The sequence below is a fragment of the Mus caroli genome, unplaced genomic scaffold, assembly GCF_978045245.1.
Source record: "Mus caroli unplaced genomic scaffold, Mus_caroli_1 scaffold_2, whole genome shotgun sequence".
NCBI classification, from domain to species: Eukaryota; Metazoa; Chordata; class Mammalia; order Rodentia; family Muridae; genus Mus; species Mus caroli.
Window position 1 is genome coordinate 76,085,706 of NW_028227257.1, and position 13,476 is coordinate 76,099,181.

The window sequence follows — 13,476 nt, forward strand, 5'->3', positions numbered from 1 at the left end:
TGCAGGGCCACATCTACACCTGAACCTCGAGTTCTTAACTGCCTCCTGCAGGTGGGCACTGCAGAGTCGTGGTGTAGGAGACAGGATGGAAGGCAATCTCAGTAGCAGGTTGGGTGTTGTCCTTTGGGAACAGAATGTGAGCCAGCAGTTATGCCCACTGAACTAGAGCACACAGTGATGTTTAAAACAGAAACTGGGATGAGAGGGAGGAAGAAAGGAGGAGGTTAGGTTTGGTTTGGTTTGGAACAAACAAAGTCTCTGTGTGCCTCTGGCTGTTCTGGAATGCCACTTGTAGACCATACTGGTCTGGGACTTACAGAGATCCTCCTGCCTCTGTCTTCATAGTGCTGGGATTATATGGATGAGCCCCCTCACGTAGCCCGTTTTTATTCTTTGCTTAGAAAATGGATTAACCTATGTAAGCATGAAGATGAAAGAGCTTCAGTTTCTGTCGAGATCTCTGTCCTTCCTCAGGCTGCCTGTCAGGAGGGCTGGCCTAGAGCCAAGGAACAAATTCTAGGCTGGAAAGGCAGTGGCAAGATTAGGATGTTTAAAAAGCACCTTAAAATTTTGCACTCTTTCAAGCCATTAGTTAAGAGTTTGTGTTCCAAATTTGTTGTACTTTTTAAAAGTGATTTTTATTCTTGTTGTCTGTCTGTCTGTTTGTCTGTCTGTCTGTCTGTGTATGCACATGAGAGTGCTGATGCCAGAGGAGGCCAGAGAGCTACCCAACATAGGTGCTGGGAACTGAACTGAGGTCTCGCCTCTGATGTTCTAGCTTGTGTCAAGTCGACATAAAACTAGCCAGCACAACTGACCCCTTGCCACCTTGACACACAAACATATCGCTTTTCAATTAGAACCTTTTCTTTCTCATTTAGCTCCAAGATGGCACAGTAATATTAATATCACAATATAAAACATGAATGACTTTAAAAGTCCCATGGTCTTTATAAATTCAATCATACTAAAAGTTCAGTCTCTTTAAAATACTCATCTCTAAAATCCCAAAATCTCTTTCAAAAACTCAGTCTCTCAACTGTTGGCTTTTATAAAAATAGTAGTTAAATTAAATATTTTACTTCAAGAAGGAAGAGCCAGGGCATAGTCACAAACAGATCAAAGCAAAAACCAAACTACAACTGTGTAAATCTCTCAATGTCCAGTGTCTGGGATTCACTCCTGATATTTTGGACTCCTCCAAAGAGCCTGGGACATCTGCCCTATGCAATACACAGAGCATGTCTTCTAGGTTCAGGCTTCCACTCCACATGACTGCTGCTATTCTTGGAGGTTGTTCCATGGTATTGGCATCTCCAAAGTGCTGGGGTCCTCTGCAACTAGGATGTACTTTGACCAATAGCCTCTCCTGGGTTCTCATCATGGTGCCAAGCCTCAACTTTCCTCACGACTCCTTCAATGCTGGGGCTTCTTCTGCTGTTCTGGCTCCACCTTTACCAATGGCCTCTCCTGGCTTCTCAAGGTGCCAAGCCTCAGTTGCTTTCCCTGATCCCTTCATACCCTCAAGATGAGTTCAACCTGGAGACTCTTACACAGTCCCAAATTCAGCTGCTGGTATGAGGGACAATGTTGGTCACCTCTGGAACACAGCTTCTGTATACTGACTCTGTTGAAACACGTCCACAAGATTTCACCTTGGTGATGCTGGTTTCTTTGTTTTTTTTTTGTTTTGTTTTTTTGGTTTTTCGAGACAGGGTTTCTCTTTATAGCTCTGGCTGTCCTGGAACTCACTTTGTAGACCAGGCTGGCCTTGAACTCAGAAATCCGCCTGCCTCTGCCTCCCGAGTGCTGGGATTAAAGGCGTGTGCCACCATGCCCGGCGGTGATGCTGGTTTCTTAATCACTACAAATTGCTTAGCTTCAGCTAGCCAGCACCAGTTGTCCCAGTACTGCAAAGGTTTTACTAAAGTGTTTCTGGTCTCTTGTAAATCACAGCTGATTCTTCACCCCTAGCTAACCTAAGAACCACAGATTGTCAACTCGAAATAGCAAACAGTCTTGATAGTGTCTTTAAGTGACTCTCCAATGTCCCTCTGGAACTTCACATGCCGGGCCTGCATCATCTGCACTGCTCTCAACAGATTCCAAGCTCCCACAGAAAATCTCACTGAGCTTTTCTAGCCCAAAGTTCCAAAGTCCTTCCACAGTCCTCCCCAAACAACATCGTCAGGCCTGTCACAGTGATAACCCACGATTCTAGTACCACTTTGTCTTAGGGTTCCTATTGCTGTGGTGAGACACCATGACCAAAAACCAACTTGGGGAAAATAGGGTTTTTGGTTTTGTTTTTAAAGATTTATTTATTGTTATATGTAAGTACATTGTAGCTATCTTCAGACACACCAGAAGAGGGCATTAGGTCCCATTACTGGTGGTTGTGAGCCACCATGTGGTTGTTGGGAATTGAACTCAGGACCTTCAGAAGAGCAGCCAGTGCTCTTACCCTCTGAGCCACCTCGCCAGCCTGCAAAGAGTTATTTTATTCACAGTTCCATAGAATAGTTCATTATCAAAAGCAGCGAGGGCAGGAACCTGGAAAGAGGAACTGATACAGAGGGAGGCTGAGCATACAGAGGCTGAGCCAGCACAGGTGCTCTGGAAGAGCAGGAAGTGCTTTTAACCGCTGAGCCATCTCTCCAGTCCCCTACATTCATTTTCTTAATCCATTTTTCTCATGATTTCCCAGATTTCTTTTGCTGCCCCTTCTGAGATGAAACACGTATCTCATTTCCTTTAAAGTATTATGACTTTATAAGTATTTTCCTTTAAAGGCATCATGCATGACTGCCTGCTTCTAAAATTTTTCTCTCTTTTTCAGGGCAATATTTTCTGTGTTGGACCTAATGAAAGTTGACATGGCCAACTTCGCCATCAGTAGCATCAGGCCGCACCTCATGCAGCAGTCAGTCGAGTACGAGAGGAGGAAGTTTCAGGAAGTGTTGGAGAAGCAGCCGAGTGAGTAGCTCTGTGGGCGTTTTCATCAGTTGGCTTTTGTCTTGTAACACGTTTCATAAAAGCCAGTGACTGTTTGGAGCCCAAGGCGAGAATGGATGGAAGTAGTGTGCTTTGAGGAAGGAAAAGCACGGGATGCTGTTGTTAATCATCAAAAACAAAATAGCGAGGAATAAACTCAGCTGACAAGAGCTATGTGGGTCGGACCTGAGAGTAAAAATGGAAAAAATGAAGATTGCTAGATTCAATTTTTTGTTTTCCCAAAGGAAAACATCAGTTTCAGCTGAATTATGGCTCAGGTCTTGATTTTTGTCCTTGATGACAAATCTCTGTTAATTAGCTTTTCTCCTGCTGATGGGAACAGCAGGGAATGTCACTTTGCCTTTTTCCTTATTCATAACTCGGTATTCACAACCAGGAAAGGGCAGCTTTCACTGCTTGGTGGTGGTGTTTGGTTAGTGGGGTTTTTTGTTTGTTTGTTTGGTTGGTTGGTTGGTTTTTTTGTGTTTGTTTCTGTGTCAGGGTCTCAAAATACTTATAGCTCTAGGTAGAGGGCAACCTTGCCTTTCCAGTGGCAGGATTAAGGCTTGCACCACCACACCCAGCTTTTGTTTTGTTTTTGAGACCAGGTCTTGTTCTGCAGCCCAGATGGCCTGGTGTTCATCGTGAAATCCAGGCTGGCCTTAAACTATGACAGTCTTTCTGTCTTTGCTTCCCAAGCGTTGGGAAGAAAATGGCATTTTTACAAGCCTCGCGTGACTTCAGGTAAACAACGGACTGAGTCTAGTATAGCTGTGTTTGTAGGATGCTTTCAGACGCCATGTGGTGGTGCATTTCAGGTAGCACAGCTTTGCTGATGAGAGGGGAATGGCAGTCTGAATAGATCTTGTTGCCTGACCAGGTTGGTTAACTCAGTGGCCACAGAAGTTAATTCCTGCAGCCTTATATGGAAGCTTGGGGCCGGGAGGAATGGAAAGAGGGGAGAGTAGAAGTAGTGGGAGAAGATTGGCTGACACACTTCAGTTTGTGTGGGGCCACAGTCTTCTAGGCTAAAAGGCGTGGCAGAGTCAGGTGCCAGAAGCTCAGCTGCCCTGAAAGAATCATTGCTGTGTAGGAGCCTACCTAGAGTCATCACAGTAACTTGTCCACCACTCCAAGCTTTCCAAAGCCTGAATACCACAGAGAAAACCTGTCTCTAGAAGGCTAAAGGCAGGATGAGGCCATGTATATCAGCAGTCAGGACCAAATTGAGAACTTTGTGAAGAGAACAAAGGTGCATCGTGAGCGCCAGGGAGGAGCTGACAGTAGCTGTAACCCCAGCTCCTGCTTGCTTTGAAGGAGCTTCCACCAGAGCTGCACCTCTCCCACGGAGCACTTTCTACTCAGAATGTAGAGGACACTGGTGTTCTGATAGGTGCCTGTGTGTTACTAAGTTAGGAAAGCAGAGGGGGCATAAAGGCCACTGAAAGCCATCTGAGGGCCCCACTGACAGCTTCCACTGAACTGAGTCACACCAGAAACAGGGCTAGCCCTCGGTGTAAATGCTTCGCTAAACAAAGGGACTCCAGCCGGTGTCTTGTCCTATTTGTCTCTGAGCCAGAAGTTTTAGCATCTCTCTGAGCTGCAGTCAATCTGGGCTTCCAGCCACCTCAAATGTGGTCACTACTAGAGAAAAGAGTAGGTAGGAAGGAAGCAGGCAAGGCAAGGCCAGGCCAGGTTCTCGCCATGTCAGCGGTGAGGCAGGTGTCATGCATTTCTTTATAACAGGAATCTTCTATTCAGATTTGTCTGAGGTCACGAAGCTATCCATAAGCAATATGGTGATTTGGATTCAGTCTGTGGGTTTCAAAGTTCATTCTCTACCTTGCATTTCCCTGTAGAAACTCTCTCCACTAAGGTAATTCCAAATGTCCCTGCAAATGTCAGGGTGATGAGTGTAGCCCTGTTTTCCAGACTCCCTGGACTTTGTCACACAGTGGCTGGAGGAGGCCACAAATGACCTTTTGACTCAGAAGTACAAACATGCCCTGCCAGCGGGGGGAGGCGCAGCTGGCTCTGGGGACGCCCCACTGCTGACCCCTGTTTCTGTCCAGAATTACGCCTACCTGAAACTTCTGAAATGGGACCACTTCCAGAGACCTTTCCCCGAGGTAGGTGCTACTGGGCACGCTAGCCATTCATACGCTATCTCAAGGTGCACAGTTGTTTTTTTTTTTTTTAAGAATATTATTATTCTTATTCTAACACAAATCACATATCAAAAATGTCTTCATTTGAAACTATAACCACTTTAAATTTTCAGCGAATAAAATAGTGGATTTCATGGTGACATTTCATATATTGCTCATCCTCATCCTTATTACTGTCCCTTCTCTTTCTCTTTTCTGCTTGGTTTTACATTTATGTGTCTTCCTTCCTTTTCTTCTCTCTCTCTTCTCTTTCTCTCTCTGTATGTGTACATATGTGTACATTCTACATATGAGAAAGTGTGCAATGTGGTCTTTCTTTTCCATTCCCTCATTATTCTCTCTTGTTCTCCTCCCTTTGTGTTTTTGAGACAGGGGTTCTCCATGTACCCTTGGCTGTCCTGGAGCTTGCTATGCATTCCTGGGTCGTCTTGAACTCATGGAGATCTACCTGTCTCTTCCTATTTATCATGTGTCACTCAGTGCTTTCTGGTATATTTTCAGACTTATACAGTCCCCCTTGCAACATCGTCAGCCAGCGGACTTTTCTCCTCCTTCGAGTTCTGCTTTCCATATTTGTCTGTTCTGGATAGTTCTTGTTGTTTGTTTGTTGTTTGTTGTTTGTTGTTTGTTTGTTTGTTTGTTTAAGATTATTTAATGTATATGAGTACACTGTAGCTATCTTCAGATATACTGAAGAAGGCATCGGATCCTATTACAGATGGTTGTGAGCCACCATATGGTTGCTGGGAATTGAACTCAGGACCTCTGGAAGAACAGCCAGTGCTCTTAACCACTGAGCCATCTCTCCATCCCCTGGATAGTTCTATAAACGAGTATACAGCTGGCTCCTTTTGGGAAGCACAGTGGGGATACTTAGTGGCATGGACCAGTTCTTAATCATTTGATTTTTCATTATACTTAAAGAATTACTTGTTTTTACATTTGCTTATGTTGTTGTGGGAGGTGAACGTGGGAGTGTGGTCAGAGGACAACTTTCAGGAATTGTTTTTGTCCACCACGTGGAGTCTGAGGATCGAAGTTAAGTGATGGTGTTTGATGGCAGGTGTCTTTACCTGCTGAGCCATCTTGTTTTCTCTGTGTAGCTCTGGCTGTCCTGGAACTCACTCTGTAGACCAGGTTGGCCTCGAACTTAGAAATCCGCCTGCCTCTGCCTCCCAAGTGCTGGGACTAAAGGCATGTGCCACCATTGCCCGGCTCTGCTGAGTCATCTTGAAGACCCCATGGTGCTTTGAATTGTGAAATATGACACAAATATGCCATTTTTACCATTTTTAAGTATATGGTCAAGTGATATTAAAGACATACATGTCACTGTGCAGACATTCTCACTGCAGAATATCTCCATCTCCACAAACTCTGAAACTCTACCCATCAGTCAGCGTGGTTGTTTGAATGAAAATGGCCCTGTAGGCTCATATAATTGCATGCTTAGGTCCCAGTTAATAAACTGTTTGGAAAGGATTAGGCGGTGTAGCTTTGTTGGAGGATGTATGTCACTGGCAGTGGGCTTTGAGATTTTTGTCTTTCTTTCTTTCTTTCTTTCTTTCTTTCTTTCTTTCTTTCTTTCTTTCTTTCTTTCTTTCTTTTTTAAGATTTCCTTTTTTGGGCTGGGGAGATGACTCAGTGGTTAAGAGCATTGGCTGCTGTTCCAGAGGACTCAGGTTCAATTCCCAACACCCACATGGCAGCTCACAACTGTCTGTAACAACTGCAGTTCCAGATACTCTTAGACAGACAGACAGACAGACAAAACACCAATGCATAGGAAGTAAAAATAAATAAAATTTAAAAGATTTGTTCCAGGAAATACTAAAAAAACAATCCATGCTATGCCAGGAGTCTCCAGCAGGCTGCCTGGCCGGGCACTGGTGGGCATGGTCAGCCTGTTCTCATCTGGTAGAGACTCTCTAACTCAGCTCTGAAATCTCTCCACCTAGCTTGCTACATTCCCACAAACGAGCTGCTACCACACCAACCCCACACTTCAAAATTCCCATGGCCTTTTGGGGTGCACTTCTTGCAAACCCACACTTTGCAGCTGTACCTTTCTCTCTGGAACCCAACTGAGTCATAGTTCAGAATCAGTGATGACTCAGTCGCTGGGTGCAACAACTAGAATCTTGGGCTTGTAAGCCTTATTAAATCTAAATCCTTCAGTGGCAAATCCTGGTAGATTCACCATCTAAATGGGGGGGGGGGGGCACTTGTAGCTACATCCCTCCCACTGTCCCCATCCAAAAGCCCGCATCTCTCTCCTGCCTCTTCCACTCACCTCTGTCTGACCCAGAAGTCGGAAGTCTCCCCTACTAGAGAAGCTGAATTAGCATCAAAATACAAACAGCGCCAGGGCTACCACAACAAAGATTTTTTTGTTTTGTTTTGTAATTGTGTGTGTATGTCTGTGTGGACATGTGCCCGTGAGTTCAGTGCCCACAGAGGTCAGAAGAGGGCATCAGATCCCCTGGAGCTGGAGTTATAGGATGTTAGGACCCCCATGTGGGTGCTCTGCAAGAGCAGCCAGTTCTCTTCACCACTGAGCTTCGAGGTTTCAGAAGCTCATGCCAAGCCAAGTCCTTTAGCTCCTCCTCAGCACCAGTGCCTGTCTGCTCCCTGCCATGATGACATAAACTAACTCTCCAAAAGAATAAGCAAGTCCCCAGTGAAATGCTTTCTTTTATAAGGATGGCCTTGGTCGTGGTGTGTCTTCACAGCAATGGAACAGTGACTTAGAAAGAAGCCCCTACCGTTTTACTGCAAGTCCACAAATTTAATAACTCTAGGAGTTTAATTTTTATCTTTCTGGTTGTTTTGGCTTTTTCTGACAGGGTCTCCTGTGGCCCGGATTGGCCTTGAACTTCCAACCTTAGCCTTCCAAATGCTATGATAACAGGCCCAGCATGTCCAGGTGCATTGTGTACATGGAATCATGCCACATTTATCCTTTTGTGCCTGGCCTACTTATGATGTCTTCTGGGCTCATCATGTCAGTCTCCAACTGTGTGGGCACACCTCATTTCCTTCCCAGCTGGGACTGTGGCTGCATACTGTGTGGACGTTCAGCTTCAACTCTATAGGTTGTATCCTGGGTCACAATTTCTGGGTAGACTCCAGGCACACCACTTTGAGAAACTGCTCGCCTGTTCCCACAGCCCCACCAGTGGTGTGAAGTGCTTCCTGTCTGCTCTACTCAACTTTTTATACTGTTTTTATTCAATTTGTCTTTTATTTTTTATTTTATTTTATTTTTTTAAGAAAAGGTGTGTATGGGTGTTGCACATCCTTAATTTTTGAGTTCAAGGCCAGCCTGGTTTACAGAGTGAGTTCCAGGACAGCTAGGGCTACACAGAGAAATCTTGTCTCGAAAAAACCAAAACCAAACCAAACCAAACCAAAACAACAACAACAAAAAACAAAACCAAAAAAAGCAGACAGAAAACCCTGGTTTTGCTTCACAGCTTGCTCTCCAGAAACTCCTGTCACTCCTACAGAGAGCATTATCCTAAGCAGGTCTAGCTGCAGGAGCCATTCAAGAGGGTGACTAATGAGGGGTTCTCCACTTCTCTGGCAGAAACTAAGCTGGCGTGTGGCTTCCTCTGCCTTCTTTGAGAGCACTTGTTCCTTTTTTCAGCTTCAGACCTGCAGCTTCTGTAAATGTCTTTGTCATGGCCCCTATGTTTCCTTTCAAGAGCTGTAAGCTTCCCTTCTTGCCTGAGTTCCCTGTTGGGACGAAAGGGGACCTAAAGATGGTGTTGGCTTGTTAGAAATTGTGACACTGGGTAGTAGCACGAGATCTTCTGGAGGGAAGTTCTCGACCTGACACTTCTCTTACAATTGGGAAGATGGTGGCTTTTACTGGGACTGCATGTCTGTTACTAGCAGTCTTCTGCATCCTGAAGTCAAGTCCTGCCATGCTAGCTGACATCATGCCTTTGTGAGCAGTGAGATAAATGGAAACTGTTAATGAAGAAACCCCAGTCTTCAGGGAGGTTTAACCTGCTAAGGAGTCCGTCCGGCCTCTGACTCCATTTTCTGGTTCTTGTTTTCAACACTCTAGCCCATTCTCAAACTCGTGTTGATCCTCCTGCCTCAACGTTTCAGGATTACAACATAGACCACATCCCTGTTATCTTCTTACAGCAAAGCAGGTTCATTCATTCATTCTGTCTGTCTTTCTTCTCTCGCTCTTCTTTTTTCTTTTAGTTTTATTTATTTTATGTATGTGAGTACACTGTCACTCTCTTCAGACACACCAGAAGAGGGCATCAGATCCCATTATATTTGTGAGCCACCATGTAGTTGCTGGGAATTGAATTCGGGACCTCTGGAAGAACAGTCGGTATTTTTTAACTGCTAAGCCATCTCTCCAGACCCCAGCAAAGAGGTTCTTAAAGTTTGTCTGATTAACCTGTGAAAACTCAGACCTGGGCCAGGTGTTGCAGTGCACACTTATAACCCCAGTGCTCTGAAGGCAGAGGGAGGTGGATTTCTTTGAGTTTGCCGCCAGCCTAGTCTACAGAGTGAGCTCCAGGACAGCCACAGCTATGTGATGAGATCCAGTCCCCAAGCCTCCCCACCCCCAAATCAAAGAAAACAACCAAAAACCTCTGAACTGACCTTGCTGCTCTTCCCTCATCTCCTCTGGTAGCTAGGGGTAGTCAGGTAGGGTGGGACCTGGGTCCTTTAACACTACTGTCTCTGGTAGGGAAGGCCTGGGTCCTTTAACATGAAACGCAGTCCACTTTCAGGTGGCTTTTATGTGGTTATGAGTTCTGCTCAATTCGTCATTTCTGACTGTTCTCTTTATTTACATACCTGAGGTGGTTATTGTTTTTGTTTGTTCTGAGACGGCCTCACTTTGTATCTCAGGCTGGCTTTAGACTCATAGCAATCCTCCTGTCTCAGCTTTCTGGGTGTATTTGTGGGTGGGTGGAGGGGTGTCCACCTTGGAGCTCTTGGAGTTTTTGGAGCTCCTTTGTGCTATGGATATGAGGATGAATAACCATAGGCTCTGCTTCAAGATTCTCCCATCTATCAGCATAGGTGATTTCCTGGTTTGTGGGGGATAAAAATGGGGTCACCTCAGGACTTGAATGTTTCCCTTTCAAGTCTGGGACAGTTAGTTCTGGGCACATAGGAAGGCATTGGGCACCCTAGCTTCATCTTCTTTCTTCCCTTCCCTTCCTGCTACTGTACCTCCCCTCCTACTGATGGAGTAGTGGCTTTCAACTGCTCCCCTGCTGGGGGTTTCTTCATCTTTCAAGGGGCTGTAAAAAGGGCTGTCCCTTTTTGTATAGCCTCAGACAGTAAAGGCACTTGCCTGAGGTCATAGTCCTGTGAAGGGTTGGGCTTATCGCCAGACCTGCCTCAGCTAACAGTGTGGTGCTGTTCTAGCTCTGAAAGGCATGCAGGACATCTGAAAGGGCACCACAGAGCAGGCGGAGGCGCGGCTCTACTGCCCTCTGCTGGCCAGCTTGAATTTCTGCTCAGCAGTGCCGCGTGTGTTCATTGCAGACAGTTTTGATGGACCAGTCTCGTTTCCAAGAGCTCCAGCTCCAGCTGGAGCAGCTGGCCGTCCTGGGAGCCGTGCTGCTGGTCACGTTCAGTACCGCTGCACCGGGAATTTCTGGGCATGCCGACTTTGCCGAGAAGCTCAAGATGATGGTGAAGACTCTGCTAACGGACATGCATCTGCCGTAAGTGGCTGGGACCCTATAGTGGATGGACTTGTGGTGTACAGTAGGAGTTTCCCAGTGTAAGGCCGCTAGGAGATTAGAGAAGACTTTGCCTACCTGAAGTTTATTTATGGCTATCATGTTCAAGCTACAGGGAACTGTGAATTTAACAAGGCTCTAGGACTGTGGTTTTCAAATGTCTGTGCTCAGAGCCCACAATGAGCAATGTAGCTGTGACCAGAACATTCTAACACAAATAGAACTGAAGTAGACACCTCCTGAGGTAGAATTTGTCCTATGTTTAACCACTGACTTGCACCTACTGAGTTGTTCAACTAGCAGTAAATACCACGACCTTAGAGAATCCAGTGGAACGTAGACTTTGGCCCCAGGACAGTCTAGCGCCTGAAAGGAAAACCAGAAATCCACAGCTAGCCTTAGCTGTCTTCTGTCTCAAAAAACCAAACCAACTAAAACAACTGCAGAGGTCGGGGATATGCCTCAGCTGGCAAAGTGCTTACTATGTATGAGGCCTGGGACTTGATCTCCAGCATGGTTAAAAAAAAAAAAAAATCAAGATACAGAAGAGCATTTGATGAATAGGGCTTCCCTGTCCTGCCCCACAGCTACCCAGTTTCTGGTTCCTGTGTTTTCTCTGTTGGTTGTTAGAAGCCAGCTCTAAGCTTATTCACTGATGGCATGAGCTTTGTGCTTTGAGGCTTGGGATGTAGCTCTGTTGGGAGAGTGCATGCCTACTGCATGTGCCTAACATGCTCAGAGCACTGTAAAACCTGACATCGTAGCTCACAGCTCTAATCTTGGGAAGTAGAGGCAGGAGCATCAGAAGTTGGCAGTTTTCCTCCGCTGTAAAGTACAAGTTCTAGAGCTATGAGACCCTGTCCACAGCAGACAGCAACCACAGCAGAGAGCAACCGCTTTGGTATGATTAGAAAGGATCACAGCCTAGGAGGTGAGGGAGCAGGAGAGGGAGCCACGGGTCCCACACGCTCGCTCAGTGCTGTCATCCTTGTCAAGACAGGGCCAGGGTTGCATCCCTTGGTCTCCTGCTCCCCGTTCCTCTCTCTGTTCTAGTTCCTTCCATCTGGAGGACGCCCTGGCTTCCATTGGCGAGAAGGTTTGCCTGGAGGTGAGCAGCTGCCTCTCCCTGTGTGGCCCCTCTCCATTCTCCGTCGCTAAGGAGACTGTGCTCAAGGGCCAGATTCAGGCCCTCGCCAGTCCCGATGACCCCATTCGCAGGATCATGGGTACGTTGAAGAGACATTCTCTTGGAGGGTGTCTTATTTACTTCCTATTGCTGTAGTGAAATACGATGACCAAAAGCAAGTTGGGAGGGGGGATTTGTTTCATCTTAGAATTGTCAGGTCATACTCTGTCACTGAGGAATTCGAGGCAGGAACTGGAGCAGAAGAAGCCATGGAGGAATTTTGCTTATTGTCTTACTCTCCATGGCTTGCTCAGCCTGCTTTCTTATATAGCCCAAGTCACCTTCCAGGGTGACGCTGCTCAAGTTAGCTGGGGTGTCCTATATCAATAATTAACACACCTTTAATCCCAGCACCTGGGAAGCAGAGACAGGAGGTTCCTGAACTTGAGACTATCTTGGTGCAGGGAGCCCCACAACAGCCAAGACTGTACAGAGAAACCCTCTCTTGGAAAAGAAAAAGAAAGAAAAGCAAATATCCCACAAACCTGTCTCCATCTGACAGAGGCATTTTCTCAATTGAGGTTCCTCTTCCAAGATGACTTTAGCTTGTGTAAGCAACAGTAAAGATGCAGTGATTAGAACAGAGGGCTGGAGGGCAGGCCCTCAAAGGAAAACAGAGCTAGGCATGTAGTACAGTCCTTTAACCAGTACTCAGGAGAGAGAAGCAAGCGGATCTCTGTGAGTTCGAGGCCAGCCTGGTCTACATAGTAAGTTCCAGGCAAGCCTGAGACCTATAGTGAAACCTTGCCTTAAACCAGCCAGTGACCACAGCAGCAATAGACTCCCAGAGGGTTTGATGGAGTATGAGGGGGGTTTGAGGGCTGCTGGGTTAGGAGAGTGTGGTGAGGCTGCCCAGAAGGACAGGCAAGGACCAGAACCCATCCTTATCTCAAAGGTTCTGACTCTAGTGTCACAGACCTTAACTCAGATCCTTGTTACTAGGTCATTTTATACAAAATGAATACTGTGGATTTTTTAAAAATTAAGACAGTTTTTCAAAGCTTGCCTTACCCAGCCCTGCGTTAGCCACAGCTCAGCTTGGGGTCGCTGAGGAAGAGGAGGAGGCTTCTTTGAATCAGAGATTTCTATCTCGCAGGGAAGGCCTTTGAGCACCCGAAGCCTCCGTGCTCCTTCTTGTCCCATTGTCTTGTTTTGGTTTTTGAGACAGAGTTTCTGTGTGTAGCCCTGCCTGTCCTGGAACTCTGTAGACCAGGCTGGCCTCGAACTCAGAGATCTGACCTGCCTCTGCCTCCTGAGTGTGCGGCACCACTGTCTGGCTTCGTCGTAGTTACAGACAGCAGTCCTAGGTGGGAATGACACAGAACTCTGATCCTGGGGAGTTTCCAGCTCTAGGAACTTCAGAAGAACCAGATCCCTTGGGAATGGAGAAGTGTAG

General features: G+C 46.3%; 1 protein-coding gene across 6 annotated transcripts in view; it reads left to right on the top strand.

Annotated features, from left to right (window-relative positions):
* Tcp11l1 (t-complex 11 like 1) overlaps positions 1–13,476 on the top strand; it is a 55,964-nt gene that overhangs the window by 15,325 nt on the left and 27,163 nt on the right. For all 6 annotated transcript variants that reach the window (XR_015046504.1, XR_015046505.1, XM_085834612.1 and 3 more), the window contains 4 exons: positions 2,840–2,976; positions 4,927–5,123; positions 10,695–10,876; positions 11,948–12,120. Coding sequence is in view for 4 of the 6 variants with exons in the window: in XM_085834612.1 (XP_085690738.1) it covers positions 2,840–2,976; positions 4,927–5,123; positions 10,695–10,876; positions 11,948–12,120 (689 nt within the window). In the remaining 2 variants the exon portion in view is untranslated. The remainder of the gene's footprint in view (positions 1–2,839; positions 2,977–4,926; positions 5,124–10,694; positions 10,877–11,947; positions 12,121–13,476) is intronic.